The sequence below is a fragment of the Chelonoidis abingdonii genome, chromosome 10, assembly GCF_003597395.2.
Source record: "Chelonoidis abingdonii isolate Lonesome George chromosome 10, CheloAbing_2.0, whole genome shotgun sequence".
NCBI lineage: Eukaryota > Metazoa > Chordata > Testudines > Testudinidae > Chelonoidis > Chelonoidis abingdonii.
In genome coordinates, this window is record NC_133778.1 from 77,430,001 (window position 1) to 77,455,075 (window position 25,075).

General features: G+C 50.2%; 1 protein-coding gene across 1 annotated transcript in view; it reads right to left on the reverse strand.

The window, feature by feature from the left end:
• Positions 1-364: 364 nt before the first annotated feature.
• Positions 365-25,075, reverse strand: part of IGFBP5 (insulin like growth factor binding protein 5) — a 27,415-nt gene continuing 2,704 nt past the window's right edge. Inside the window, exons 2-4 of the mRNA XM_032764429.2 lie at positions 2,682-2,905; positions 2,275-2,394; positions 365-1,219 (exon numbers count right to left, since the gene is read on the reverse strand). Of these exons, the coding sequence (XP_032620320.1) occupies positions 1,088-1,219; positions 2,275-2,394; positions 2,682-2,905 (476 nt within the window). The 3' untranslated portion in view covers positions 365-1,087. The remainder of the gene's footprint in view (positions 1,220-2,274; positions 2,395-2,681; positions 2,906-25,075) is intronic.

Below are 25,075 nucleotides of genomic sequence, written 5' to 3' on the forward strand. Positions count from 1 at the left end.
CAGTGGCTTCCGTGGTGTGAATCACAACAGCTGATGAGCTGGCCAAACAGTCCTGGCCAAGTTACGGCACTGATCCCACAATAAGCTCTGCCGGGGCCTAGGCGTCTATGGAGCTCCTTGCAGGGGGACAGACTTGACATTTGAATCTTACCATTGCAATAGAAGAAGAGAGAGGTTTGCATTTGGGCAAACGATTCTTTTGATGGGCAGGAACAATATCATTCGTTTTTCCCATCCTGGCAGAGGGTGGTAAAGATTTTTGAGCCTGATACCACAGCCATTTAAGCACAGCTGTCTCTGGGACTGCACCCGTGAGTAAAGTTACACACATGCTAAATTGTTTGCAGGATTGTGTGTGTGTGTGTGGGGGGGGGCCATTCATGTCTACAGGACATAAGAATGGCCAGACTGGGTAAGACCAAAGGTGATTGGTTATCTTCGGGCTGTTTTTTTTTTTTTTTAAAGGAGCCACCAGTATTTTTTACCGGCAGGAGCGGTTATCCCGACTAAAGAAATGCAAACCCGTTTCCAACAACGTTCTAGACCCCGACTGCCCAGAAAGCTGTGCATCTCTCTCTATAGAGATATCAATCAAAGGACTTTTAGTGCCAGTGGAGGGTCAACATTCGCTCTGGCAGTGCCAAACAAGCCAATCAAACGCAAGGGCTGAGCGGTGGACGTGTGCCTCAACGTGGGGCTTTGTCTGGTTTCGCTGGAGACCGTTTAGAAAGTTGCTGGCTAGTCTAAAAACCAAAACAAACGAAAAAAGACACCCTCCCCCATATCAACAAACCAAACCAAACCTACAATAGAAAAGCCCCCAAGTCGATGCCTACGTTGGCGCTGGCTGCGTCCCTGCATGGGGAGTCGAGAGCAGTTTTGGGGGTCTGTACTGGGAAGGTGGTGCCAGTTTGACTTCTGCTTTCCTCTTCTCCGTTAGCCGCCGCCGCCGCCGAGCTGGCAAGGACGGGCTGCAGATTCCGAGGTCCTCAATTTCTTTCGTTTTTCGAAATGAGATGAAAGGGTTCGGAGTCCCGGGGCGTGGGGAGGCGTGGGGGCAGGGGGCGGGGGGGATGGCGCAGGCCCTTCACTCGGTGACGCCGCTGTCGAAGCTGTGACACTGCAGGTCGCCCGCCATGTAATTGGTCCCCGGCAGTTTCAGTCCATACTTGTCCACGCACCAGCACAGCCCGCGCTTCCGCCCCCGGGACGGCTTGCACTGGGGAGGCGAAGAGAGACGCAAAGGGAGGTCAGTGGCAGGCGCGTCACGGGGAAGTAATGACGCAGGGAGCAGAGCCCAGGTCTCAGTGCCACATGGCCGCATGCCGGGAACGAGACGCAGCCGTCATGTCTAATAGGGGGTGCGACCTGGCACCGGTCCGTGACCTCGCCAAAGGCTAGCCCCATGGCTCAGGTGCTGTGCAGGACTCAGGAGAGAGCAGGGTTCGGTTCCTGGCTCTGTGCGACCTTGGGCAAGTCAGCTCAACTCTCTGGGCTTCAGTTCCCACTCTGTGAAATGGGATCAAGAATCTTTCTTTTCTCCCACCCTTTGCCTCGTTTCTCCAGGTGGAGCATGTGCTCTGTCTCTTGCTCTCAGTGTGCAGCATGCCTAGCACAATGGACCCCCTCCTGATTCCCAAGGCCAGGGCCTCCAGGCACTACTGCTAACAAATGATTCAGGGAAGATGCAGCTTCCTGCTAGCTGCTGCATGGGGTGCCTGATGACACTTGACTTGATAGACCTCTCAGGAGCGTGGGTAGTAAGACAGCCCACCACTAACACGACCAGAGGAACCCGGCAGGGTGCGTCTAGGGCACAGCACTGTGGGAAGAACTGACGAACGGACGGCCCGGTTTGTGCACAACGGGTGAGCCCTGGAACCCATGCCCAGGCTCGTGGAAATCCTGGTCGCGGTTTTACATCTGAGCTGAAAGAGGGCAGCCCGAGTGGCCTGACAGCAGTGTTGCCTAGACTGCCAGGCTGGGGCTCCAGGTTGAGTTCTGTTCCTGGCTCTGTCAGTGACCTTGGGCAGGTCACATCACTGCTCTATCCTCATTTTACAGATGGGGAAACCGAGGCACAATGCTCCCCCTCTGCTTGGTGAAGTGCTTTGGGAGCTAAGGACAGGAAGTGCTGTGTAAGAGCTGGGGGCCATCATTAATGTCCCCACACACTATATTGGTTCGACATGGAGCTACCGAGGAGAGCGGCCCTGACAGAATCAGATCCTTGTCGTGGGGAGGGCCATGTCAGTTTCCCCTGGGGGAGCTCACCTGTTTCCTCTTGTAGAATCCCTTCCGGTCGCAGTTGGGAAGGTGAACGGCTCGTGGGATCATTCGTTCACTGGTTTTGATTTCCTGCAGCGAGGCCTCCATCTGCCTGCGGCAAGGGCCCTGCCAGAGGAGCGAGAGGATCAGCGAGAGCCCAGCAAGCCCTGGCCCGCTCACCAACCAAGAGCTGGGAATCCCGCATGCCCCACAAGTCAGTGACCCACTAGGCTCCTGGAAGGGACGGATTTCCCCAGTGCAGGGGTAGGAGAGAGCAGGGCAAAGCCTCATCTCCTGCATGGCAATACGGCCCCCCACTGGGCAACTGTGCCCTTCTCTCTCAGTACCTGCTGCTGGGCGCGCTAGGTGGCGGGCGGGAGGAAAGGGGCAGACAAGGGGAACCCAGCACTCACCAGCTCGAACTCTTGCCTCAGCTCAGGGACGGCAACCCGGGGATGCGCCGTGTTCTCCGCCCCGCCGACAAACTTGGACAAGGTCAGCTTCTTCCTGCGATCCTTCTTCAGGGCCTCGGCCTTGAGCTCGGAGAGGCGCACGTGCTTGCGGTACACCTTGGGCGAGAAGGTCTCCTCCGCCATCTCCGAGGTGGTCGGCTCCTCATGCTCACGGGATTCCCGCTCTGGAGGGGGGACAAAGTAGAGCGACTTCTCCGTGAGCTGCCCATGGAACCTGCAGGGGCCAGCCCTATGTACGCCTCTCGCTGAGTGCCCGGTGCCTTCCCAGCAGGCACGGGGGGAGGGCTGACTAACCCAATGAGAGCCATGCCACTGCAGTGCTTTGGGCACCGTCTCCCCATAAAGGAGGGACCCTTCCTTCCGGCGCGATTCCCCATGAAAGCACCCTCCTGTGACTCTCACAAGACTCAGTCACATTGGGTCAGGGAGTGGTCCCTATAGGTCCCAGGCTGCTGTGTATTGTTACAGCGAACGAAGAGAGGCACAGGCATGTTACCGAATGCGCACACTCTGCCTGTCACATACATGCACAGACAGACGCTGGGACGCGCAGGACAAAGCCACGCCACGAACAGTTTCCACACAGTGCCTGAATTGGCTCAGCTTTGCTGGGGAGAAGCCTTCAGGCTGGGCGGAAAAGCCATCATCTCTTTGGGGCGTGGGGCTCAGAGGGCCAATCCCAATGTGGAGGAGATGGTGGTAGGGATGGCCTGCTTCTCTCCTGCTGCCTTTCATTTGCGCCCAGAGGCAAAATCACCACAGGGTTTGGCAGGCTTAGCTCGAGACAGCAGGTCAGGTCTGGGGGCAGCTGCCAGAGAGATGAAGGGCTCAGGAGGGGAATAGCAGGAGATGCTTTGCATCAGGATTGGGGAGCTTTGGCAGAGCTGGGAGGTTCCTTTTAGGTAGCTGAACACAGGGTCCACCCTAAAACCTCGTGTGTAGCATTGCTGGGGCAGAATGAGTGTCATGGTCCAACCAGAGGGGAGTGCATGTTTGCGGTGGCTAAGTCACCCCCAACAGCGTATATCTAGTCTCTGCAGTGCAGGGGGATCTTTCTGGATGAGTTCTTATTGGGACGATCAGCCTCAAGCTGTGTGTGTGTGTCTGTGCCTAAGTCATCTGCTGTTTCATCCACTGTAGTTACCCCCATATAGGCTGGGAGACCATCTGAACACGTCGCTCCCAAGCAATATGATTTTAACAGCTGGGATGTCAGCAGGGCTCCCAAGTGCTTATATATAGGAGTGCGCCAGTGACAGCCTGTACTTAGCTGACTTGTGACCTTTAATACAGCCACTGGAGTGAAAGAAGGTTATTTCTGGTTCTAGATGTGAATATAGTGCTCCCCTCCAGAGACAGTGGAACCCTGGACCATATTCCCACTGGGCCTGTTCTATTGTAGAGGCCCCTCTGGCAGAGGCAATGGAAAGAGACAGCAAATGCACACTGGGGCAGGGGACAACAGGGGGAAGAATGAAACAGAATCGTTCTGCCTCACTAAGCCAGGAATACAAATATCAACCTACTTAGATGTTCTCATGATGGGGGGGGGGGGGATATGACTCGAATTTGGTCACAATGAACCCAACATGTGCAAAGGATGATCTTTGTGCAAGGAATAAGCCTGCAGATGACCTTGGGGCAGACGGGACGCCAGCCCCATAGAAGACGATTCTGTGACAAGCAGAGACACCCATCGACATAAAGAAAATTATTTTCTGACCTAGCCCAGGTGCAGGTTAGGAAAAGACCAACAAGGGATTTTCACCAGGACCTAATACAGCCACCTCTGGGGTGGAACATTATGTTTAACAGCATATGGCAACACTGCAACAACAGGATACGAGGGGAAGTTTTAAGGGAGGTAGAATATAATGGGAGTTATATTTCAGAGTGCCATTCACAGGCCCTCAGGAGTCTGTCAAGCCAGACAGCAATAAATAACAGTCCAGCCAGCAATCGCTGACCTGGGTACTTGCACTTACAGAAAAGAAGCATTTCACCTGCTGATCAGCAGGTGGCAGCACATGCCTTCAGTTCGCACTTAATGCAAGGCAAAACCCTGCAAAATCATCACAGGGGTTTTATAAGGGCGGGAGGGTCTCAGAATTGGTGTGCTGGAGGGTGGGAACTCAGACCCTGTGGTCCTTACAGCTGTCAGTCCAGGCCTCCCACACCCACACCCACTTCACAATTTCAATCACTGCCAAGTCGAACTTTTCCTCTCCCAGCTCTGAGAAAAACCAAATATGCTACCTGGCAAAGTCAAGTGTCCCAGCCTAGGAGCTACTCACATGCATTATCCAAAGGCATGCAATGAACCCGATCAGGGCTGGGCAAATCCTATTACAGCCTCTCAGGATCGTACTCAAACCTGCTGGATTCAACACAGCCTGATGTACCTTCTTCAGTCCTGACAGGGTTCCCATCATCCCTGCATCTAATGCCTCACAACACTTGCGAGGCAGGGCACTGTTGTTATGCCCATTGTACAGATGGGGAAACCGAGGCACAGAAATCTGCCCACGCTCACACAGGAAGTCTCTGGCAGAAGGAGGAACTGATGCAAAGTCTTCCAAGTCCCAGATTTGCACCCTAACCACCAAGCCATCCTCCCTCTCTCTCATTCTGTGAGGCCCAAGGCTTATCTGTGCACTCAGGTTCTCTCAGGTGCAGATGATGTGTTTTTGCTTGTTGGAGGAAACAAATGTATTGATTAAATAAAACATGAAAAGATCACACCTGGAAGAATGAACCAGTTGGGAAACAGGAGCCGGTCAGTTGCCTGGTCTGTGTCTTGTCAGTTAAAATGACCAGCCAGCAGCCACTAGTCGCTAGATGTTGGTGTTTAGGTTTTCACCAGGAAATGCGGCGGTTTTACACTGATGTCTTCTCATTCGCCAGATCATGCAAATGAATACCCTACTCTGCCAACAGTATTAACCATACTTACACCCTGGGCATAAATGACGTCTCTTTGTACAAAGTGATCCCCCTCACCAGGCCAACGGAGAAGCCGGGCAGAAAAGCAGCATGTACCACAGCATAACGCTCCCGTCTTCAACCTCAAGCCACCCCCATTGACTGCACAAGGCATTGGATTGAGCCCTCAGACCACAGAACATCAGCCTGGGAAAGCAAGTAAGAAGCGAGGCGGTGCAACGTGAGATCCACTTGGTGCGGCATCCTACCTCTGGCAGCGCCCAAGCCCTGATATGCCAGAGCAAGGAAGAACCCCTCCCACAACGCCCCTGGCCAATTGTGCCGTATTACTCCACGGAAGGAAACGTTCTTTCTGAAAACCCAGCTGATGTTTGGATTACGTCCTGAAGAATGGGGATTGACGACGCTGGTCGTTTTTAGCCCAGCTTGCGTCAGTGCAGAAGCTAGTCTCATTCACCTGGGTCAGGCCACCGGACGAGGCAGAGCGAGGCAGCGGAACATAGGGGGGAGACTGAAAGGCAGGGCAGCGGCTGGGAGACGGGCGTGAGCACCGCCACTCTCATTACATGTCCCAGGAATGTTTCTGAAGAGCATTACCGCCCTCACCGTTCTCGGTCTTCCAGTCACCAGCTGCATCAGCATCGTCGGCTTTAAAAACTTGTTTTGGACATTGGGCCCTGGTACTGGTGCTCAGCTCCTGCTGGAATCGTGTGAGCACCATGATCCCACGCCCACTGAATACTCAGCTATAATAGTAAGTGTGGGGGGGAGAGCCAGCTGAAAACTAACATCTCTTTCCTAGTATGCAGCTGTTTTTAGAATGAACAGTTCAGATTGAATTTTTCCTTTAAAAACATATAACCCTAATAAATAACCCTACAATAACAAAGCAGGGTGTACAGCCTGGCATTTTGTGCAACCCTACAATAACAAAGCAGGGTGTACAGCCCAGCGCTCAGGCCAGCCTGCCCTACTGTCTGTACAGTGTCGGCTACCGAGATAATCATGAACTGGGAGCCTGGGTCCTGGATCTTCCTAAACTGTGCCACGTGGATTTTGGTTTTGGGGGGGATCTGGTGGCCACTCAAGAAAATGACCTGGTCCAGCTCGAATGCAGCATTCCTCTCTTTTCTGAAGGGGCTGCCAGTGGCACAGGTATGACCAGGGAGAAGCCATATAATGACACCAACAGAGCACTTTGTTTCTGCTTGCTGTAATTTGTAATTCTGCAAACCTGGAATTTAGCTGCAAGCCAGAGTAGTAAGTGGATGGCCCAGTTCTGATCCCTTTTAGGAGGTAGGGGAGAGATGGAAGATGTGAGCAGATGCCCTGGAAAGGGAATGGATTTGAGGGGTGCATGGCTGGCAGCCTGGCACTTCCCAAACTGATTTACACCTGTCTAGCTCCTGACACCCTTAGAGTTGGTCTTCCATATTCCCCAGAGCATTATCTTGCTTCGATCAACACCCTGGCGTCCTCTGATCTCCACTGCACCCAAAGCTGGATCTCAGTCACTGTGATGATAAGCTTACTTCTCGGTCAGCCTCGTCTTCCTATTCCCCCCCAGACATGGTTCAGTTTGTGCAAAACCACTGCCCAGCTGACGAAGCTTTGACAAAAGACATCAGGTCTCACTTTAGTGGAGTCTTTGCCTGCCAGAGGGGAGGGTGGGAGCCCGTAAATCCGGGAGAGCTGGTTGTGTTTTCAATCCACTGATCCACCTCTTGGAGCCTACGGCAGGGGGCTCCCCAGCTCCAGAAATCCAAGGACGGTTCCCTAGCTCCTGCTTTCTAGAGTTACTCATGAGGCTGGCGTCCCAGTTGGGAAGGGAGGACCAAGCAGTGCCCAGGGTTGGGGGAGGGTGGTGAGGAGAGCTGCCAGACCCCCCCTCGCCTCTCCTCCCCAAACAGGAGCTCAGTGGGATCCTGCCAGGGATCATGTATTCCTTGGCTGGACCATTAGGGAGCGACTTGTATCCAGCGGCGTGCACACTCCCGGCCCAGGCTGCGTTACGGATACAGCCTCTTGCTGTCACCCAATCCCTCTCCTCGCTCCGGCCGAGAGAACCTGAGCTGGGCTCTGCAATCGGGATAAGATGCCGACGTCAGCGACACATTAACGCCTGCCGAAAGCCTCCGCCCACCGAAACCTGCTCCGTTAACCCCCAGACAGGCTGGGACTGAACAAGACCCAGGAGTTCCGCAGTTCTGCTCCCAAAAGACGGAGCGTCCCCGGATGAGCATGCAGGAGCCTAACAGCTCAGGAAGGAGACTCACGTTTGTCTCCTACTCCAGCAGGACCTGCCCCAACCCCAGCACAGCAGCACAGGCCAACCTCTAAGCAGCTTGCCAGCCCCGAGGATTCAGTTAGTCTGATTGCCTTTTGCAGAGGCAGGAAATGCTAACCTTTCCCACCATTTTACCCTTGGAAAGTGCTGTTGGGACCCAGGGAAGGAAGATGCTGCTGGGGGCAAGGACTGGCCTATTTGTTCCTAGTTGGGGCTCCTTGCGAGGTTGCCCAGTGCAGGGAGGCAGCTTAATTAAATACAAACATTGTGGACGAGTGCGGAGAGAGCCAACAATTCTGAAATGTAGGCGGAGCTTGGGACGGTGGGTGGAGTTGAATACAGCATCACCTACTATGCCCCATCTCCACTGGGACCCCTATGCACTCAGTGGGCCCCATTCTTAGTTACCCCTTGGAGCAGGAAAGGTAGGGGGAAAAAGTTGCTTTAAGCAACCTTTGTGCTCCTTGAATTCTAGGACTGCCTGGTGACTGACAAGTTAGAACAGCCTCAGGGCTGCTCTAAACTGTGCTCTGCTCCCCTTAACCTCCCATGGGCCCTGGTAAGCAGAGAACAGCCATAGTGCCATGCACTCCTGCCCCCTGTGCAGCGGGCTGAGAGCAGGACCAGTTTAACAACAGCAATCATTAACAACAGCTACACATCACAACTGACAAACTACTGTCGCTTCTAACCCAGCCTGGATTTGAATCCGTGTTCATGATGCGGGTAAGGCTCGGGAGCCCATAACCATGTCCCTGAGCCATTTGATCTAACCCAGCTGCAAGGTCTGAGCCTGTGTTTGAGGTACACAGGCAATAGGCCCTATCTCAGTGTAACACTGACAGACTCCGGTCATCGGCAGGCAGGACTGAACCTGGGACCTCTGGAGCTAAATGCATGAATCTCTACTCCATGACCTAAAAGCCACATGGCCCACGTGTAGAGCAGAGGCTGTAGCAGACTCACTAATCTCTAAGTAGTCTCAGTGCCACAGATCACCACGCCCAGGAGGTGTGCAGGTTTCAAATCAATCCAATCACCTGGCAGGGTTTTTCCTTTTGCTGTGAAAGCGAAGGGCATGAGGGACTGCACAGAACCTGTTGGAGGCTGCTGGGATCAGGTAGGAGGCAGAGAACTTGTACAACCAGATGATAATGACTTAACAATAACAGGCTGCTTAGGAAACCCTGGCAGGCGGGACGGGCCCCGTAATGACAGCGGTTGTGTGAACAAATGACCCCGTTCCTCAGGGAGCTGGAGGGGAGAGGAGAGTAGGTGGCAGACAGGGAAGCTGGTCAGCATGAGGCCTTCCGCCTTAGGGTTCCCACTCAGGCCCAATGCCCCGATGAAGTCACCTGGTGATCTCAGTTCCTTGGCATGCCCCCACAGATCAGGGGCCCCAGCCTCCAGCCAGGCACACTGAGCTCAGCTTCAGCATCCTTTGGCACAAGCAGGAGTGAGAGAGGCCAGGGCCTGAGCCAGCTCTCAGGGACCTCGTCCTTCTAAGCAAGAGGGACGGCTCAAGTCGGACGTGATCAGCTGCCACGGGCTTTGGGCTTGGTAAGAGTGAGTGGCAGAGTTCTGGGCTGCAGGGGACTCTCAGAGGGACTGCCAAGGGTCAGTGCCAGGATCTACTGCACTGCGTGTGGAGCGCATCAGTGATGTTTGTTTGCAGATAAGACTAAACTGAGAGGACTCGCACGCAGCAATGTGGACAGAACCCCCCCCCCCAAAGGGGGGGGAGCAGATTAGAAACATGGGCAGCTTCAGCTGGAATGACTGACGCAAAGCCACCTAGGGAATACAATCTGAAACATCCGTCCCCGCTGGGAGGGAGCAAGCTGAGAAATAGTGATGCTGAACGTGTCCCAGGGTGCAAGTGGAGCACACATCCGATGCAAGTTTGCAATGTGATATATGGCTGCAGAAAAGAGCAATTTTCGAATCACAGAATATCAGGTTGGAAGGGCCCTCAGGAGGTATCTAGTCCAACCCCCTGCTCCAAGCAGGACCAACAGCAACTAAATCATCCCAGCCAGGGCTTTGTCAAGCCTGACCTTAAAAACCTCTAAGGAAGGAGATTCCATCACGTCCCTAGGGAACCTATTCCAGTGCTTCACCATCCTCCTAGTGAAATAGTGTTTCCTAATATCCAACCTAGACCTCCCCCACTGCAACTTGAGACCATTGCTCCTTGTTCTGGCATCTGGGACCACTGAGAATGGCCGAGCTCCAGCCTCTTTGGAACCCCACAAAAACATCACAACAACATTGCATCATGGAGCAAGATGACCGTCCCTTCCTCTGGCAATGTTTTGCTCTGTTTGGTGCACCCCCTTAAAAGAAGGGTATTGCTCACCAGATGGCCACTCAGAGAAGGGCAGCAAACGTGGTCAGGGGACTGGATGGACTGAACTATGGGCCAACGTTTGGCCTACTTTAGCCAAGTGGTGAATCAACAGGACACATCATAGCAGCCTACAAATATCTGCAGCATGAACAGCCAGAGGATGATTTCAGGTGGCTCTCAGGGGTCTAACTAGAAGTGATGGAAGAGGTAATATTTAGGCTAGATATCACAGATACTTCACCGATACAATGTGATGTGTGACCTTGTCTCCCGAGTCATCATTTCAGACCATTAGAACTAGATTAGAATAACGCACTGGAGCAGGTACTGTAAGCAACGACCCTGCGATGGTTTGGAGAATGGCTGGAGGATCTCCTAGCTCTTCTCCATCTCTCGGTTCGATGAGCCCACAAGCTCAGAATCCGGCACCAACATTCTAGCACACTAGACCCAGTTGGGGAAACCCAGGCTGAGCCATCTGTCAATCCCAGCTGCACGAAGCTGTGACACAAAAGGCTTGCCCTTCCCCTTCCAGAGGAGCTATTTGGGCCAGTGGCACATTGGGACCTTCTCAACCAATCAGCGTCTCCCCTCTGCACCAACACGCTGGAGAAGACTCTGCTGAGTCAGCTGCTGCTCGCCTGTAGGGAGTAACTATGTGTGACAAAGGACAGGAAGGTGTTTTACACCAGTGCTACTACCCGGCTGTTCTAAAACAAATGGGATTGATTTGAAATGCAGGCCTGGGAGCGCATTAACCCAATGACCGTGATGCACCTGGGCTGAGCCGGAGAAGAAGGCAGCTTAGTTTAGTGCCTGGGAAAGGTGCACCCAGGGGAACGACTTCATTTAGACCTGCATTTTTCAGTCTGCATTACAAGTGCAGGCCCGATCGGTGCAGGCAGAGGGTCAAATCACTAGCTTAGCATGATCTGTCTGTGATGCTCATGTGTTTCTGTCACTGGGAGAGGTAAAATAGTCCCTGCAATATACTTTTGTTATTGGCGGCGTAGGGATACAGTGGTAGAGTGTGTTGTAACTCCCTTTATTCAACCACACAAGTATTTTAACTGCCTGTAATAACTTAGGAGTCCCACAAAGGCTTACGCAGGTGAAAATCCATGCACTCACTCAAACAGTCCCACTGACTTCATGAGTAAGTGTTTGCAGTATTGGTCACCGAATGCTCCTAAAGCCATCACAGGTGCTAGTCCTCAGTGAGGCCAACAAAATAAAACCCCTGTGGCATTCCTAGTGCAAGCCATTTTTGAGCTAGGATGAGCCACAAATATCAAACAAATAAAACAGTTAGGAAGCTTTCCAAAGAATGAAAACACTGAAGGTAAGAATTCCCTCCGCCATAATTTGATGAAGGTCCATTGACTTCAGCCACGCAGTGTGGATTTAAACCAGCTGAGGATCTGGCCTCTAGTGTAAATACTCCTCTCTCTCAATTGCCTTGGTTCATTGGCCTTGTGCTTTCTAAAAGCAATTTGACTCAGGCATCAGACCACACAAGGGAACGGCAGGTGGACTGGATTGGATTTGGTGAGGCTACAGTGGGCTGTGGGGGAAGAGCTATTTCAAAATCAGGCTTACAATAGGAAGCTGCAGTAGCTTCAGTCTTGATGATGGAGAGATTAGCAGTTCTCCAGATGGGGATTTCTCCATGACCTCTGGAACTACAGAAGATGCAGAGGCATGAACAGAGGGAGAGCAGATAGGCAGCTAAATTCAATATTGTCAGGACCGGTATTTTTGTTTCCATGATCAGAGGTTAAAATGGTTAACTCTCTCTGCACCCCCTTCCACCAGACACAGACCATAGGTGGAGAAATTAACAAGTCCTTCCCTTACCCATCCTCCAAGGGATTCCAAGCAGCAAGGAGGGAGATGGGGAAAAGAGAGAGAAACACTCTTCTAGAAAATGATTTGTAAACAGCCCCATGAATTGCTTGGTGGTAACGGGCACCAGAAGGTCGGAATCAGAGGTGCCGACATCTCCTCATGGCTGTGTTTATTGGTAACAAAAAAGTTTCAAAACTTTACGCGAAAAATGGGAACGTGAGACTCTTCCCTGAGGACAGCCTAGCATTCCAGGCCCTGAGCTGCCAGGAGTCTGGCCCCAGGAGACAACCCCAAAGCGGGAATGAGCTCCCCTAAAAAAATCTCAGCTGCATTGCTATGAAGGGGGTACGGCAGGTTGGAACAGGACCCTAACAAACATCACACAGCAAGGGTCAGAAATCATTCCTCAGGCCCTGGTGCCAGATGACTCAACAGGAGAGGCATGGGGCGGAGCTGTGAGTTTGGGACGGTTAGTAACTCTGTTCTCTCTGGCTAGCTGGAGCCTTCCCTAAGGCTCAGTTGGAGCCCGGCTCACTTTGCTGCAGCCTGATAGAAACGTGCATGTACGTTCTGCTGAAATGACAGCACTGTTAGAACATAAATCAGAGTTAATGAAACAAAACCAAGTCAGGCCCAACGAAGCATAACAAGGAAGGGCCTAGAGGCTAAGGGGAAAAAGAGACCTTTACCAGAAAATACAACAGTATTCGGGAGTGAGGATCCCAGACACTAGAGATTCCAGGGGTAGGACTGCAGAAGTTTTGGCTATTGCTGTAGAATAGGGGAGTGGTTTTGCCCAAGGCCAATGTTCAGATAAAGGGGAGATCTTTGTTATTTTCCAAGTGGGTAGAAGAGGGGACTCTAGAGTTGGGGATCTGCTCCATTACAGATGCTGAACTCCCTTTTAAATACAGCTGCATGAGAGGTAGCCACAAAACTCTAGAACAGTGGTTCTCAAACGGTTTTAATGGAGTCACCAGGGCTGGCATTAGACCTGCTGGGGCCCAGGGCCGAAGCCCGAGCCCTGGGCAGCAGGACTCAGGCTTCGGCTTCTGTCCTGGGCGGTGGGGCTCAGATTACAGCTCCCCCCACCCGAGGCTGAAGCCCTTGGGCTTCGGCTTTGGTCTCCCCACCCAGGGTGGCAGGGCTCAGACGGGCTCAGGTTTCAGTCCCCCGCTCCTGAGGTCGCGTAGTAATTTTTATTGTCGGAAGGGGGTCGTGGAGCAATGAAGTTTGAGAACCCCTGGTCTAGAAAAAGCTCTGGGGATTGGTAATAGGATAGGGGGCCTTTCACCTCCAGGACTCTGGTTTGATTCCAAGGCAGGCAAGTAGTGAGTGAAAGCTGTTATCATCTGACAGCTGTTCCGTGGCCTAGTAGAAATGAGCAGGGGAGGTAGAAGAGGGGGTGGGTGGGGAATCACGAGCCTGTTCCTGGTGGACATGTCTCCACATCACAAAATCCAGCATTTCTAATACATTGGGGCCCTTGTTGCCAGCCTGAGCAGAGAAGCCAAGCACTCAATGGGCCATGGAGACTGAACCTTTGTGTCATCCCTAAAGGGGTGAGGTGCATTGGAAGGGGACTGCATGGAGGAATCTTGTGCTGGTTTGAGGACAAATAGAGGGAGGATTTCAGTCTTTCGCGCCGTCACCTTTCACCAGCACTATCAAGAAGGAGGGCAAAGAGAAGAGCGAGCACAATCGTTGTCAAACTGCAGAAGAAACGGGCGGATGCATGTGTTGGAAGAGAGAAAGTAAAACCCAACGAGAAACTTAACCTAGTGACTTGTGCCTTCAGCATCTGAACCACACAGGACTCCACTCTGGGACTCCAGCCTGATTCTCAAGGATGTCCCTCGAGTCGGGTGGAAAAGATCGGTTGAATGATCCGCTCCCACCTCTGCACTAGCATGAGATTGTGCTGCTCAGTATTTAACGTTGCAAGCAACCAGCTTTCTGCCTCTTCCTTTGGGAAACTATTCTACTCTCTAATAGATCTCATCAGCAGGAAATCGCTCAGCCAATTTAATCCTTTTACTACTCACTCTGCTCCTGGCTGCTACCCTAGGCAATTCCTCTCCCAGGTTGATGCTTACTCCCTTCCTTTATGGCAGACTGAAACCTCTGCTTCCCAAGCCAGATTTGAACCTGCACCCCCAATCCTTCCTAGCACTTTCCTTGTCTGTGCTACAACCCCCCAAAACATAAGAGACATGGATGCAATGCCTTCCTCTGACACAGACTCCCTGTGTGACCTTGGCATGTCACTTACTCTCTCCATCCTTCCGTTCCCCCATGAACGGGCAGTGAATACAGAGGATGAATACAGAGACAGAGTCTAAAGATGGATGGGACCACTGTGAGGATCTAGTCTGACCTCCTGCGTAGCACAGGCCACGGGACTTCCCCGAAATACCTCCTGTTTGAACTAGAGCAGGTCTTCTAGAAAAACATCAAACCTTGTTTAAAAAACTGCCAGGGATGGAGACTTCCCCGTGAGATCAAAGATTGTGAGTGGGTCCCATGCTGTGGTGATAGGGGCCATGTACATACCTGTGCTAGATAACCCCAGTACCCAGGCCACGTTCCAGGGCCGATATCCCAGCTCTTCTAAAAAATGCCTTTGGATGGTGAACGGCCGCAGCCGGATGGAACCGTGGGAGAGAGAGAGCACTGCATGCAGCACAATGTCCATAACACAGCGACTCCGGGCCGCATCACCAGTGCCATTTCTCACAGCACAGCGCCCCCTAGCACAGTGCTAGGGAACTGGCGCAGTACCAACTCCCTGCTATTTCCAACCTGGCACTAGATTCAGTACTGGTTCTCAAGGAGGGGGTGTCACCCACTGCGCCCCACCACCACTTCTAGCACCACGAGAGGGTCTCTCATCCCTACACTGGCCCAATCCAGCTCATGAGGGCTGGTGGGAATGACACAACCCATTGTCTGGCTGTATGACTGCAGAGGTCACGTGGATACAGGCAGGTGGCTGGAGACCCACAGGAGTTGAAAGGGAAGGGAAAAATATCCATTGTGTTGATTCATCCTTTGCCGACCACAGGATATTTTTAATCACCGTTTCATCCTTACTATGCTGGGCGCTGGCCAATCCATAAAGTACCACTTTGGGCTCCTGGCTAGTGAACCCACACAAGGGGGCCCCATAATTTGTCCTTAAGCACGCACAGTCGTCTGTTACATCAGGTAGGAAGATGTCTCACTAGGCTACCGCTGTATAACATGACACATTGTTTGGCCAATTAGTACAAAGGAGAAGTCATACTAGCTGAGATTTTTCATCCATTAGGTCAGCTACCTGCCTCCGGTAATAACTTATATCTGATACTTCACAGCAAGGCAACTCCTGTTCCCCCAAAACCCCAGCACCCCAACAATCCATAATGCACTTAGCTGTTTGTATCAAGCTGTATAGTGAGGAACACAACTCTTTCTTGCTATCCGGAGGAGAACATCTTATACCCTGAAGCCTGAGAACAGAACACCCATACATTATTACCAGGCCCTCATTGGTCATAAAATTATCCAATAGAATGATTGGAAAGGACACTTTTTTTTTTATACTGCTCCTCCATAAAAATCTGCATAACTTATTGAATTTAGCAAAGTGTTCTATGTTCAAACTGTGCCTCTTTCTATGACCTTAGAGGCCATGAAGCAGTTTGTATGACTGCATTATGTGCTACACAATTGTGTACAAAGAGTCTATCCACATGCATTGTTTCCAAATGAGATCAAAAATCATATGACAATAACAGATTTTACCAGCAACACCTACATTTGTTAAAATCATTTTTAGAAATTTTAAAACAAAATTAATTTTCCACTAAGATTCTTGTGTACTTTTTGCATTTCTTGGGGCTTAAAAATGAAAACCAGCTAGTCAGTTTCACTTTTGCCTCAAGACATTTTCAGTTTCACTGTCTGGTTCTCATGTCCTAAGGCAAGGTGGTGGTGTTTGGGTTATTAAAAGGGAGCAGAAGGATTGTTTAAAAAAACAGATTCCACTTGAATTAAACAAACAAATGATTAAAGCCAAAACAAATCAAATGGAAACATTTGTGCTGGTTTTATAAAATCAATTTTTTGGACCAAATTTGACTAAAAAGTGCCTCTTCAAGCTCAATCTATGATGCTAGCTCAGTAATTACTGCATTCCATACCTATCAGACTGACCTTCTCCACCTTAAAAAACACCCAGACTGGTTATCCCCATCAGCAAAGCTAAAACAATCACACCAGGCACAGTTCTCTTGGGATAGAACTTTCACCACTCACCAGGTGTTGTGAGCCTTAATTAATGCTTGAACAGCCAGTTGAAATCCTTGGAAGAACAAAAGTGTTAGGGAAAAACTAAGTATCGTTATTAGAGTTGTAAGCAGAGTCAGGATGAGCTGTATCCTTACGTCTGGTGGTGAATTGTAGGGAGTGTGGAAAGAATGTCAAGAATCTCAAAAGGTGAGGACAGATTTGCATTGGCATCCACCGTCAACTTAGCATAAGCCCACAGCAGCTTGGGATGGTGATTTTAACAGCTCTGGGATCCCCAATTTCTTTGTTATTGGGGCAGGAGAAAAAAAAAAGTTTGTCACCATGATTGTGTGAATGGGGAGCTGTGGGACTGCTTTGTGACAGAAATGTCTCAACCTCAGTTGGGTGGTACTTGCTAGACAAGGGACATGGGTTTCAAAACCCACTGAATGGAGAGAGGGTGGGGGTAGGTATCTGTGCCTGGTAGGGTAGGTGCCTTATGGAGCCAGATGCACTAGTTCCACCTCTCCACTGTGGAATGTCAGAGTTGACTTTTTATTCCCCTAAGAATCTAGATACAGGTTACTGAGCTGAACTCACTTTGGGCTAATGGGGCACTAGCACTGGGGCTCCCCTACTATGTGCTGAGATCACTAAGAGCTGAAATTACTGAGCTGGGAGCACCGAGTGCTGTGCTAACTAGTGGGGGAGCCTGAAGCTATACTGTGGAACAGAGCAGCTGGCGGAGTGGAGCAGTTTGTGGGGATGGCTGGAGTGGACCATGGGACAGCTGGTGGAGCGGAGCGGCTGGCAGAGTGGAGTAACTGTGGAACGGGTGGAGCAGCCCACAGAGCGAGCGGAGCCGAGCAGTTTGCAGGGACAACTGGAGCAGCTCATGGGGCAGCTGGTGGAGCGGAGCAGTTTGTGAGGACGGCTGGAGGAACAGAGTGGAGTGGCTGGTAAGGCGGAGCAGTTTGTGGAGAAGGCGGAAGCAGAACCCACGGAGATGCAGGGCAGTTGGCCCTGGACCATGTAAGGTGCCCCTTTCACCCAGGCTGGGGGGAGGGACCTCTACAGATAGACTCTTGAATTCTGGGGTGGCATTGACCAGAGACTTTTGGGTTGTTGGACTTTGGAGTGATTGGACTTAAGACCCTAAGGGGTAAAGGACATTGCCAAATGTATTTGGGGAGTGGTTATGGTTTGTGTTATAACTCTGTTTGTGGTGTTTCTCCAAAGGGATGCCGCATTGATTCCTTCCTTTATTAAAAAGATTTTGCTACACTCAGACTCCGTGCTTGCGAGAGGGGAAGTATTGCCTCCTAGAGGCGCCCAGGAGGGTGTGGTATGTAAGTGTCCCAGGTCACTGGGTGGGGGCTCGAGCCGGCTATGCATTGTGTTACTGAAACGGAACCCCTGAATACTGAACCCGGCCTTTGTTGCTGCCAACTCAGAGGGGCAGAAGTGTTACAGAATATTGTTTGCAAGTAGGCTTGATCCTTTAAACCCTCTGCATGTGGAATTCCCACTGACTTCCCCAGGAGTCACCTATAGGGGGAATTAAGTTTTGAGTGTTATCTACTCCAAGAGGGCCCCTACCTTTAAAAATGTTATGGCTGTGACTGCTTGCCTATAGATTCATAGATTCCAAGCGTAGGTGCTGGAACTACGCTTGGAATCTATGCTGCCGCACCCTCTGGTTTGAAGTAATTTCCATTATATACAGGATTTACAGTTTGGTTCAATGGCTCTCAGTACCCCCACTATATACATTGTTCCACCTCCCCTGATTCCAAGACCAGAACTGACTTGCTGCATAACACAGACAAGAGCACTTTCTCAGACCTATTCCTAGAGCCGATCTTTCAGGAAAACACCCAGTCTCAATTTAATAAATTGTAGACCTCTGTGTCTGTGTGCACGGACCAGGGCTTTGCATGAACAAACAGGTAGCCCTGCAAATTCTACTCATGCAAATTTTGGAGGCCTAGCGTGAACTTAACCTGTCACTAGCATCTGTCACCGGATGGCCAAATTCTTGCCACAAGTGCAGCTATTTGCTTCAGCTTGAGTTTGTAGAGCTGTATCAGCAGGAAGCTGGTGACTGCGTAACAGGCAGAACTAGTCTGAAGCAGGCACCGATGAAAACAGAAAGTGACAAGGAATTCAGAGTCATTTTCTGAAAGATCAACCTCCCAGCGGGTGAATTTGAACATACAGACCTTTAGAGGGCCGTGGATTTCAGCGAGCATATTATCCTGCCACCTGCAGGAACAAATTACAAGCAGCTGAACGGAAATAAACACCAGCGCCCCCTTAGATCATCAGCATCAAAGAGCTAGGTAAAAAGTAACATCTGACTGAGATTTGCCCTGGCCACTGACACCTGCTGAAGGTCTATGGCCCTGGATGGTTCCTTTCCATCTCATGGCCAATGTTCAATGAGCTTGTCAGTCTCAAAGGACAGGTATTGACATCAGCTGCCCCTCGAGCACCGAGACCTGGGATTAGACCATCCCCGTCTCCCGGCTAGACATGGTCTGTGTAGCTGAGGGGGCAGCGGATGCCTGCTTTGCTGCTGCCCATACAGGACCTGACCTGAGACTAAAGAGACAATTTCAGTCTCTAGGTGACATCTTTTACCTGCATTATGTACACCTGCAGATTATTACTGCATATCCAGCCACATATTATTCTGGTTGGCAAATGTATAATTGATACCCCCACGGCATCTTCGCTTCCTCCTCCTCAGCATCTCCATGCTCTCTGTTCTCACCAGCCCTCTCCTCTCCTCTTCCCAACATCCACATCACTGCCCTCGCGCCAGTATAAAAATGCATCTGCCACAGTCATGAAATCCCTCTGCTGGCTTTCCCATGCCGAGTTCAAGCTCCACGGCTTCGCTTCCTAGGGTCTTGACAGCTTCCCTTCCTTCTCCACACTTGTCTCTTGCTGCAGCACCCGGCCTCATCAGCTCCACCACTGAGGTCAAGATTCCCTCACCACAGCCATCTCTCTCTTTTTTGTCTGCCACCTCTTTGGTTGGAACAACTTCCCTGGACAGACACCTGCACCCATTCCCACTAATCCCTCTGCTTAACCCACCCTCTTACCGTCAGACCTCCAAACTCTCAGTGGCTAGAGAGAGAGGCCAGCAGGGGATCCGTGCTATTTATTTAGTTTAGAAAAAATCTTATTATGATTTCAGCTCCATCCAGTTGTGCCCAGAGCTGGACGAGATAACCACAAGGTCTTGCTGCTGCTGCTGCCGCCTTTAGCCGCTCTCCCCCTTCCCTTCTGTTGTTTGTTGCACTCCCTTGTGTCTTGTCTTGAACTAGATTGTGAGCACTTCGGGCTGGGGGCTCTTCTTCCTATGCATTTGGACAGCACCGAGCGCCTAGCCCCATGGGGCCCCAATTCAGCAGGGGCTTCCGGGGGCTACCTTAAATACAGATATTAAATATTAAAAGTAATGCACACAGTGCTTCTCTATTTGTCTTACTGCACATATGAGTGAATGTATATGTGCAGATTTCTACAGAATACTATATAGTCCCATACATATCTGAGTAGCTATGCATAGGTGTGGGCAAGTAAAGACACATTTCATATACGTAATAATACAATGAGATACAGGTATACCCAGATGTAATGGGTGCATTCGGGGTGTGTCCTGGCTTCCTTTACACCTCTCTAGTTCCCTGTTGACTTCAACAGGGTTGGAAGGTGTTTGGTAAGCGAGGCCAAAGAGGGCATTTCTATTGGCTGTGCTGTACAGGCTGGTGTGACTCTTCCTTCCTCTTTACTCCCTAATAGAACAGGGAGCCCTGGAAATCCTACTCAAGATCATAGGAACTGCCACCCCGGAATGGGCCTCTTCCCCGGCTCTCCTGCCTCTGATAGAGACTCTCGTGGAAAATGGGAAGCCTCATAAAGATACCCCGTCGCTGCCGTCAGGTAAAACTTTCAGTGGACATAAGGAGAAACCAGAGTGCTGAGTATTGTCAGACAGGTGCCTGGTTTCCACGGAGCAGATTAGGCCATCTTGGGGCTTCTCTTCTCTTTATCAGTGCAGACGGGCTATAAATATACGTCTCCTAACTATATCTACAATATACTTAGGAACGGTACAGAGGTGAGCTTAACCTAAGTCAGCAAAGAACCTACAACAGTATCTATCCCCCCTTCTTCCGGTCCCCATGTGTGTTTTCCTATGCCCTGATCCTGCAAACACTTAAAGCATATGAGTGACTTTATTCACGTGTTTGACATGACGGTAAGACTACTCACGAGGTTAAAGTATGCCTGTGCTTAAGTCTTTGCATGGCCAGGGCCCTTGACTTTCCTCTAGATTCCCTCAAACTTGCTTAGGCCCACTTAGATAGGGTCAGATTCTGCTCTCAGTTCCAGTCATATAAAACTGGAGTAACTCCATTGCTGTCAGTGGAGTTACACCAGATTAACGGCAGTGCAAGACAGATCAGAATTTGGTCTATATAATACTCAAACAGCCATGCATCTTTTCTCTGGTGGGATTAGGCAGATTTTTTTTTTTTTTGGATCAACTACTCAATAAACTAGTTCCTGCTCTAAAAACTAGGCTGCTGCAGAATTTGTCCATCAAGAGGCCCCCATCCCTTCCCGTTTCATCCACTCCCCACACACACCACAAAAACCAACAGTCTTCTTGCTTGCAAATGATGGATTTCACAATTTTTTTAAACTTTAGATCAAAAAGAAAAATGGAGTTTTTCCTGTTTCTTCTCTGAGAGCTCCAGGCCTGTTGCTACTAGCTTTACCTTTCAGATCTCAAGGGTTTTAATGGTCTCAGCTTCACACAAAGAACTCACCACTCAGCACAGATAACTATGGACAGCACATGTTCGTAACTGTAGTGTGTACATAGTTCCCTGCTCCCATGACCCTTGCCCTAACCCTGACCCTTAGATCTAACCCCAGTTCACCCCAGCTCTCCTGTCTATAGCAGCACACCTGCCCCTCTTATATCCCAGTCACTCATTTACAGCTGTTGTGTGTCTGTTGAACCCAGCTGCATGTAAAAGCCCATTTAAACTGAGAGCATGAAAGAGGGAGAGGAAAATCTGTCAAGGGAATGATAAAGAATTAAACCTGGTACTAGCTGCAGAGAATGTAGCTACACCCACTGCTTCTCCTGTCTTGTTTAAGCTGACACAGCAAAATGCATTTTCTTAAAGTGAGCTCTGGATTTCTCCCTCGCAGCTACAGTTATCATTGGCTCAGAGTTTCATAAGGAAACTTGCCAGAGATTATTTTTTCTTTCTTGAAAGAAAGAAGAAATGAGAGAGAGAAATGTTTGGCCACGTTTGTTTTTCCATGAACTTTTTCAAGTCAGTAGACTTGTATTTGGCCAGCAAACTCCACTCTGGTTCTTGTCTGTGACCTCTCTGTCTCTGAGGTCAACAGGCGGTGGTGGTGCGATGTGGCAAACAGTGAAACAAAAATGGAAAGAGCAGGCACATTTTAAAAACCGAGCTACATAAATGATGCTGCTTGTGTTTTTACAGTCTTGTAAATTTCACTGGGTAAGTTACAGGTTTGAAGGTAAGGACGCTATCCCTTTGATGATAGAGTATTTTTACAGGGTACTCATCACACTGGTACCTAAGCACCAGTAATATTAATAATGAACAACATAATATTCCTTTGCAATTCTGTCGCGGTTTTCATTCAAGACACTTAGAATTCTCTATAAACATAAATGAAAGTAGCCTGTCCATAGGTAGATTCATTTCCCAGGTATCATTATTCCCAATTTACAGTTGGAGAAACTAAGGCACGGTGAGAGCCAGTGAACTTGCCCCCTGGTAAAACAGCTAGTCTATAGCAGAGCTACCACTAGACTGCCAGGTCCCCTGCCTTCCAGTCCTATGCTATAATCTCCACCGCATTAGCTGTCTATCCACCATAACGACGAGGAGGAGGAAAAAAATATTTCTGAGAAGTGGATTTAAACAGACCTGCTGCAAGAGCAGGAATAAATAAATATGCAGCTGAATCCACCCCTCTCGACTGTCACTTAGTTAGACACGGTTGATTCTTTTGCAGCAGTTCTCAGTTCAGGGCCAAGTCTGGACATCCACAGACATCCAGGCCAGCCTCCCTGACACATTGTCCCCGGATCTCTGGCCAAACTGGCAGAGGCCAGCAAGTTCAAGTCAAACTTCATTTTTTTTCCTCCCTGGTTGCCTAGTAACATGCCTATGAAAATATACTTCTCTGTTCTCACCCTCTACCACTCAAAAGCCACCAGGAGTTTTTTGTTTTGTTTCATTTCTTCTAGTCCTCAGAAATTCCTGATTTTTACAACCTCGCAAGTCAGCAACCTCTGCTGCTTCCTTCCATTACAATCCAGGCATTTCTTGGCTCAAGGCTGTTGTTTTATTCTAAATTTCAGTTCAGACTTTCAGAATTAGTCACTGAATCTGAGAAACCAACAGAGCTCCCGATGGGACCACCTGCAAGATTTGGGTGGAAGGCAACTTGGAGACCAGAAAAACAGCTCCTCAACCCAATCTCTCTCTCTCTCTCCCAGTTCATCCACTGGATTCCTGCCTGAGCCAGAGCCCGAAAGTGCCTTACAGGATGAAAAAGGAAGCCAATTAAAGGAAGCCTGGCCAAGTGGTTCATATCTATGCACCTGCTATAGGACTGGATTCCTTAGGAAGGGTGACAAGAGAAAGAATAATCAGCCTTGCTGAGAAATAAGTGGAAAGTCAAAGTGTTACTGGTGCCATCTGTCTGCAAGCGTCACTGTTATTACACTGAACTGCAGGTAGGGAGCCCAGCTGAGTCCAGCTCAGCCTCTTGCACTGGGCGTACACACAAAAAGAGAAAATAATCTTATGCGTGACACGTGTGGCGCATGGGGATATTTCACCTCATTTCAGCGTTACTGGATTATTACTCAGTTTATTGGGTTCCAAGACAGGAAATCAGCTCTTTTTTTATCATCTTCCTCTTAACAGAACCAATCCACATTTCAGTATGATCCAGGCAAGTGGCCTGCCTGTGCCTTTAAACTGCTCCAAAGGCAGCCTGACTCGCTTTTTGGTGTGTGTGTGAAATACACATATTTGGCTTTGCTATGAAGGAAGACAAATAAAAAGCAGCGAACGCCTGCAGCAGCAGAAGGGGGGAAAAATAATAAAAGTGGAAAGATTTACTGAGAGTTAGGAGGGATAAGCTGCAAATCACCGAAGCACGGATGCAACGAGCGGCTTGGCAAAAGGAAAAAAAAATGATTTTTTTTCTTTTGCATAAGCAGTTTGGGTTTTTAATAAGTGTTTCCTCCCTCCCTCCCCTCCGCTTTGGTGGGTGAAGGGGCCCAAATGGGATACAGAAAGACAGGATCTTACTGGATCTTATACAGGGATCATGGAAATAAGGGAAAACCCTATGAACGATAAGGGATAATGCTTTATTTAAAGGGAGATTTTAGGGAAATAGTCTTTCCCTTCGCATATCATGTATTTTTTCTCTCAGGTGTACATGGCGACTGCCCTCAAGTATACAGTGCAATTATCTAAGCTCCAGTTTCACATTTAAAATGGTTCTTATGATCAGTTTTAATACATTTCAATACACCTGAAAACAAGCGATGGGTTGTCACCCTAAGGGAGAAATCAATGAACTCAGGGCCAGGTGGTCACCCTAAAAAAGATCCCAAAGTTGGAGATAATCAAAGGAAATGCTGCTTCCTTTTTTGCCTTATGCACTCTGCACCCTACAAAGGCAAAACTGCCTTGGCTTTCTTTAAAAATTTTTTTTTTTTTGCATTCATTTTGTATCTGGGTTTTCCTTTCCCCGATGCACCTGCTCCTGCTCCTTGCCCAGCAAAGACCTCCAGCAGCCAAGCTGGAAAAGCTGGTCTGGAAGGGGTGGCGGTGGAGGGGTACGTGTTGGGGGCTGAACTGAAGGGTTGGATGGGTGGGGATTTGGCATGGAAGGCTCGGGCTTGTATTGCTTCACTTCCAAAGCACTAGTTAGCCGCCAAGCCAAGGGAGAAGGGAGTGGGGAGGCAGATACGAAAAGGGAAGAAGGGTGCAGGAGCCACAGGCTCGGGGAAGAGGGATGGAGGGGCCAGGGAACCAGCAGCTTTCAGGGGATGGGTTGAGGTGGAAGACCAGGGGAGAGGGGCCGGCGGCAGAGGATGCCCTGGGGGAGAAGCCAACCTGGGTAGGTAAAGGGGGTACCATAGGAGGGGAAGACGGTGCAGCAAGATGAACAGGAGGAGAGGAACAGAGAGGGGGTAGGAGAGGATCCCTGGAGGAGGGGAAGGGGAGATGTTGCAGGGGGTTGGGCAGCAGACACCCTTCAGCAGGGGAGCATGGGGGGGGTGGTAAGTGTGGCTGGAGCCAGGGTGGGAGGCCAGGGGAGCACAGGAGAGTGTGAGCATGGTTGGAGTGTGTGTGTGGGGAAGCCAAGAGGGAAAGATGCAAAGCCATAAGGGGGGGCACAGCAGGGGAGCACGGGGTGGGGGGTGTGACCACGGCTGGAGCCAGGGAAAGGTGCAATGCCCCCACCAGGGGCTGCAGCTGGAGGGGTGGGAGTGGCTGTGTGTGAGGGGAGGGTTGTGTACTGGGATGTGGGGAG